This window comes from Oncorhynchus gorbuscha, unplaced genomic scaffold (genome assembly GCF_021184085.1).
Source record: "Oncorhynchus gorbuscha isolate QuinsamMale2020 ecotype Even-year unplaced genomic scaffold, OgorEven_v1.0 Un_scaffold_437, whole genome shotgun sequence".
NCBI classification, from domain to species: Eukaryota; Metazoa; Chordata; class Actinopteri; order Salmoniformes; family Salmonidae; genus Oncorhynchus; species Oncorhynchus gorbuscha.
The window spans coordinates 732,344-738,343 of record NW_025745283.1 but is presented as its reverse complement, the minus strand read 5'-3'; the positions used below and the strand labels follow the sequence as shown (position 1 = coordinate 738,343).

At 47.6% G+C, this 6,000-nt stretch overlaps 1 protein-coding gene across 1 annotated transcript in view; it reads right to left on the bottom strand.

The window, feature by feature from the left end:
- Positions 1 to 6,000, bottom strand: part of LOC124018216 (protein sidekick-2-like) — a 158,325-nt gene that overhangs the window by 17,733 nt on the left and 134,592 nt on the right. The window contains 3 exon segments of the mRNA XM_046333476.1: positions 3,901 to 4,041; positions 4,305 to 4,469; positions 4,720 to 4,845. Coding sequence (XP_046189432.1) covers positions 3,901 to 4,041; positions 4,305 to 4,469; positions 4,720 to 4,845 — 432 coding nt within the window.

Genomic DNA, 6,000 nt, shown 5'->3' with positions numbered 1-6,000 from the left:
ATAAAACCTTTAGTGTTAAACTCTACTGAGGTTAATCAGCAGTCTCACTATAAAACATTTAGTGTTAGAGACTCTACTGAGGTTAATCAGCAGTCTCACTATAAAACATTTAGTGTTAGAGACTCTATTGAGGTTAATCAGCAGTCTCACTATAAAACCTTTAGTGTTAGAGACTCTACTGAGGTTAATCAGCAGTCTCACTATAAAACCTTTAGTGTTAGAGACTCTACTGAGGTTAATCAGCAGTCTCACTATAAAACATTTAGTGTTAGAGACTCTACTGAGGTTAATCAGCAGTCTCACTATAAAACCTTTAGTGTTAGAGACTCTACTGAGGTTAATCAGCAGTCTCACTATAAAACCTTTAGTGTTAGAGACTCTACTGAGGTTAATCAGCAGTCTCACTATAAAACCTTTAGTGTTAGAGACTCTACTGAGGTTAATCAGCAGTCTCACTATAAAACCTTTAGTGTTAGAGACTCTACTGAGGTTAATCAGCAGTCTCACTGTAAAACCTTTAGTGTTAGAGACTCTACTGAGGTTAATCAGCAGTCTCACTATAAAACCTTTAGTGTTAGAGACTCTACTGAGGTACCAGGCCCTGATCCAGCAGAACCATGTTTTGACCCACAGGCCCAAATATATACCCTCATACACAGTATAAATCAATCAAATGTATTTATAAAGCCCTTCGTACATCAGCTGATGTCACAAAGTGATGTACAGAAACTGTCATGTTTTGTCATATATTGTCATGTCTTGTCCTTGTGCTTCCCCTTCTGTTCGTTTCCCCCTGCTGGTCTTATTAGGTTCTTTCCCTCTTTCTATCCCTCTCTCTCCCCCTCCCTCTCTCCCTCTCTCGCTCTCTCTCTCTATCGTTCCGTTCCTGCTCCCAGCTGTTCCTCATTCTCCTAACTACCTCATTTACGCTTTCACACCTGTCCCCTATTTTGCCCTCTGATTAGAGTCCCTATTTCTCCCTCTGTTTTCCGCTTCTGTCCTTGTCGGATCATTGTTTGATGTGTGCTGTGTTCTTGTTCCGTCGAGTTTTTGCCTTCTTCAGATGCTGCGTGTGAGCAGGTGTCTATGTCAGCTACGGCCGGTGCCTTCCCGAAGCGACCTGCAGTCTGTGGTCGCGTCTCCAGTCGTTCCTCTCTACTGACGAGTGGATTTCAGTTTTCCTGTTTTTGCTTTCACCTAGATAATATCCAGGATTATCGCTTTTGTCTAAGACTGGAATAAAGACTCTGTTTTCGTTAAGTCGCTTTTGGGTCCTCATTCACCTGCATAACAGAAACCCAGCCTAAAACCCCAAACAGCAAGCAATGCAGGTGTAGAAGCACGGTGGCTAGGAAAAACTCCCTAGAAAGGCAGAAACCTAGGAAGAAACCTAGAGAGGAACCAGGCTATGAGGGGTGGCCAGTCCTCTTCTGGCTGTACTGGGTGGAGATTATAACAGAACATGGCCAAGATGTTCAAATGTTCATAAATGACCAGCAGGATCAGATAATAATAATAATCACAGTGGTTGTCAGCACCTCAGGAGGAAATGTCAGTTGGCTTTTCATAGCCGATCATTCAGAGTATCTCTACCGCTCAAGAGAGTTGAAAACAGCAGGTCTGGGACAGGTAGCACGTCTGGTGAACAGGTCAGGGTTCCGTAGCCGCAGGCAGAACAGTTGAGGTGTAGAGGCAGGGTTTAGGGGGCAGTGACCTCTGCTCTCTCTTCCTCCTGGCTGGTTAGTGTGACTCATCATGCTGGTGCCTGGTCCTGGTGGTGAGTTTGGACCACAGTATAACAAACAACTGGTTAGTGTGACTCATCATGCTGGTGCCTGGTCCTGGTGGTGAGTTTGGACCACAGTATAACAAACAACCTGTCAGTGGTACAAAACGTCCGTGTTGCCAGGGGTGGCTGGGGGGTAGCTGGGGGTGCAGGCTCTAAAAGGGGCTCTTTGTGTCCCAGACAAACACGGTCCTTGTCTCTCCTGGACCAGCCAAAGCCCTGTTGACTGACCCCTGACCCCTACAGGACCCCTGGACACTGTGGGACCACTCTCAACACCACACTAAACACTAACGGGGCGTTAAAAGGTAATGATGTGAGATCCCGGCAGGCTTGACCTCTCTTCCACTCCTTCCTCTCTCCTGTTTATCCTGTTTCTCATCCTCTCTGTCTCTACTTCCCTTCCTCTCTCCTGTTTCTCATCCTCCCTGTCTCTACTTCCCTTCCTCTCTCCTGTTTCTCATCCTCCCTGTCTCTACTTCCCTTCCTCTCTCCTGTTTCTCATCCTCCCTGTCTTTACTTCCCTTCCTCTCTCCTGTTTCTCATCCTCCCTGTCTCTACTTCCCTTCCTCTCTCCTGTTTCTCATCCTCCCTGTCTCTACTTCCCTTCCTCTCTCCTGTATCTCATCATCCCTGTCTCTACTTCCCTTCCTCTCTCCTGTTTCTCATCCTCTCTCTCTACTTCCCTTCCTCTCTCCTGTTTCTCATCCTCCCTGTCTTTACTTCCCTTCCTCTCTCCTGTTTCTCATCCTCTCTGTCTCTACTTCCCTTCCTCTCTCCTGTTTCTCATCCTCTCTCGCTCTACTTCCCTTCCTCTCTCCTGTTTCTCATCCTCTCTCTCTACTTCCCTTCCTCTCTCCTGTTTCTCATCCTCTCTCGCTCTACTTCCCTTCCTCTCTCCTGTTTCTCATCCTCTCTCGCTCTACTTCCCTTCCTCTCTCCTGTTTCTCATCCTCTCTCTCTACTTCCCTTCCTCTCTCCTGTTTCTCTCCACCTCTCTTTCTCTCCATCCCTGTGAATTCTAACAAGTCGTTATCAAGTGATTATTTGACAGGATTTGGCCATCAGTGCTCCCACACAAAATGCAGAGTAGGAGCAGTTGGCAGTCAACCCGTGATGCCAGAGTCCAACAGTGATGTAACCTGGGATGACTCAGCAGAGCGTCAGTCTGGCACTGTGGGGTCAGGGACAGAAGTCACACACAGTGTACTGACTGAATAACTATTGGCTTAAACATCACAACAAACCCTGGACACTCACACTGGCAGATCGATAGTCATTCTTTCTAAACAGGGGACAATAATGACCTCTCGTCTCTCATTCTCCTGTCTACCTGTGCTTATGTAAGGCACTTTGTGACAACTGTTACTGTTAAATGGCCTATAACTGAATTTGATAGTGCTTTTAGCTTGGTCTTATATTACAATGGTCATGCAGTATTTTTACAATTGTATAAATAGTTTTCAGATGTTCCAATCACAACTGATGACTCTGGGCTATTCTCCTTAAGGGCCAGTTTATCAGACACAGATTAAAACTAGTCCTGGACTGAAAAGATAGATCAATGGTGCATCTCTATCAAAACATTTTTTGTTGTTGTCCAGAACTAGTCTTAATCTGTGTCCAGGAAACCACCCCTCAAAAGTATCAATAACTTGGGAATGGAATGTTGGGAATGGAACATTAAGGAATTGAATGTTGGAATTGAATGTTGGGAATGGAATATTAGGAATGGAATGTTGGGAAAGGAATGTTGGAAATTGAATATTGGGAATGGAATGTTGGGAATTGAATATTAGGAATGGAATGTTGGGAATGGATTATTAGGAATGGAATATTGGGAATGGAATGTTGGGAATGGAATGTTGGGAATGGAATATTAGGAATGGAATATTGGGAATGAAATGTTGGGAATGGAATGTTGGGAGTTTAATATTGGGAATGGAATGTTGGGAATGGAATGTTGGGAATGGAATATTAGGAATGGAATGTTGGGAATGGAATGTTGGGAATGGAATATTAGGAATGGGAATGTTGGGAAAGGAACAAAGAGTTGAAAGAAACACGAATCAGAGAGAACAGTTATATATGGAGCAGTTCTCTGTGTTGTCTACCTGAGTCAGCCTTCTTGGTGTACTTCTTACTCTGGCCCCTGATGATGAGGATGAAAACGAGGAGGAGGATGAAGATTAAGCCCACCAGAGCGATGACCACCAGGAACCACCACTCTTCATAGAAGGGAGAGACTTTCTGGGCTGGAGATGAGAGTCACAAGAGAGCTAGATAACAGATATCTGTACCAAGAGGAAGAACAAGTCACTAACTAAACCTATACTGTATGGGCTGGCTTCCCGGACCTAGATGAAGACAAGTACAGAGTTCAAATGTAAGTCAAATAGAAATTCCACTGGTTAAAATAGTTTTAGTCCTGGAATAGGCTCAATCAGGTCTGGGAAAGGCATCCATATGTATGTTGTAATATTCAGACAAGTATTATACCTGAACAAGCATAACTCACCAGAGATAGAGGGTGAAGGAGCACTGGGGGAGCCATAGCCGTAGTCGTTGACCCCAATGACCCGGAAGTCATAAGTAACCCCTTCTCTCAGCATGTCCAGGTTCAGTGTGTATGATGTCACTTCCTTTGGAATGTCTTTGATGAGGATATCCCACAGTCCTTCATCTAGAGGGGAGCAGGAAATACAGAGTGTTTGATTGAGCCTGCCTGGAGTCCCAGATGGGTGGGTTTTGCACTTTCACACTATTCCACTGGTTCCATTGGTTCCACTGGTTCCATTGGTTCCACTGGTTCCACTGGTTCCATTGGTTCCACTGGTTCCATTGGTTCCACTGGTTCCATTGGTTCCATTTGTTCAGTTGCACCAGGCAAGCCTACAGTCTAATTTCTAATATCTAATATCCCTTGGACTCACCAGAGGGCCTGGCCTCAATGACGTAGCGTGTAATGGGAGCTCGGCCTGGGTCTCCACTGGTCCAGTGTAGGGTGAGGGCCGTGCCGTACCGGGAGATAAAGGGTTCACCTGGAGGGCCTGGGGCTCCTGGAGGGGAGGGGTGGGGAGAGGATGGGAGGGGTGGGGTGGGGAGAGGAGGAGAGGATGGGGGAGGGGAGGGGAGGGATGGGAGGGGTGGGGAGAGGAGGGGAAGATGGGGAGAACATGGGATGGCAGGAATAGGAGAGGAAGGGAGGGGAGGGAGGGGTGGAGTGGGGAGAGGAGGGAAGGGGAGAGGAGGGGATGGGTAGGGAGAGGAGAGGAGGGAAGGGGAGAGGAGGGGTGAGTGGGGAAAGGAGAGGAGGGAAGAGGAGAGGAGGGGTGGGAGTGGGGAGAGGAGAGGAGGGAAGGGGAGAGGAGGGGATGGGTAGGGAGAGGAGGGGAGGGGGGGAGGGAGGGGTGAGGGGGAGAGGAGAGGAGGGAAGGGGAGAGGAGGGGATGGGTAGGGAGAGGAGAGGAGAGGTGGGAAGGGGAGAGGAGGGGGAGTGGGGAGAGGAGGGGGAGTGGGGAGAGGAGGGGATGGGTAGGGAGAGGAGAGGAGAGGAGAGGAGAGGAGGGAGGGAAGGGGAGAGGAGGGGGGAGTGGGGAGAGGAGGGGATGGGTAGGGAGAGGAGAGGAGAGGAGAGGAGGGAGGGAAGGGGAGAGGAGGGGGGAGTGGGGAGATGAGGGGAACAGGACAGATATGTACATTCTGTAATACGACAAACAGAGCACTGACAAAGCCAGCAGTAGGGAGAAAACCTTTTAAAACTTTTTTAAACAGGGAGGTACTAGCAGATCTTGTCCAATAAGAACACAGACCTTCATTTTCTGTTGCAAAACATCTCGCTACAGTGTTCCCTACTGAAGATGACCTAGCCAGGCTACCTTCTCCTGGTCCAGTAGTGATGTTATCTGGACCAGAGATACTGTGTTACCTACCTTCTCCTGGTTCAGCTGGACCAGAGATACTGTTTTACCTACCTTCTCCTGGTCCAGTAGTGATGTTAGCTGGACCAGAGATACTGTGTTACCTACCTTCTCCTGGTTCAGTAGTGATGTTAGCTGGACCAGAGATACTGTCTTACATACCTTCTCCTGGTCCAGTAGTGATGTTAGCTGGACCAGAGATACTGTGTTACCTACCTTCTCCTGGTCCAGTAGTGATGTTAGCTGGACCAGAGATACTGTATTACCTACCTTCTCCTGGTCCAGTAGTGATGT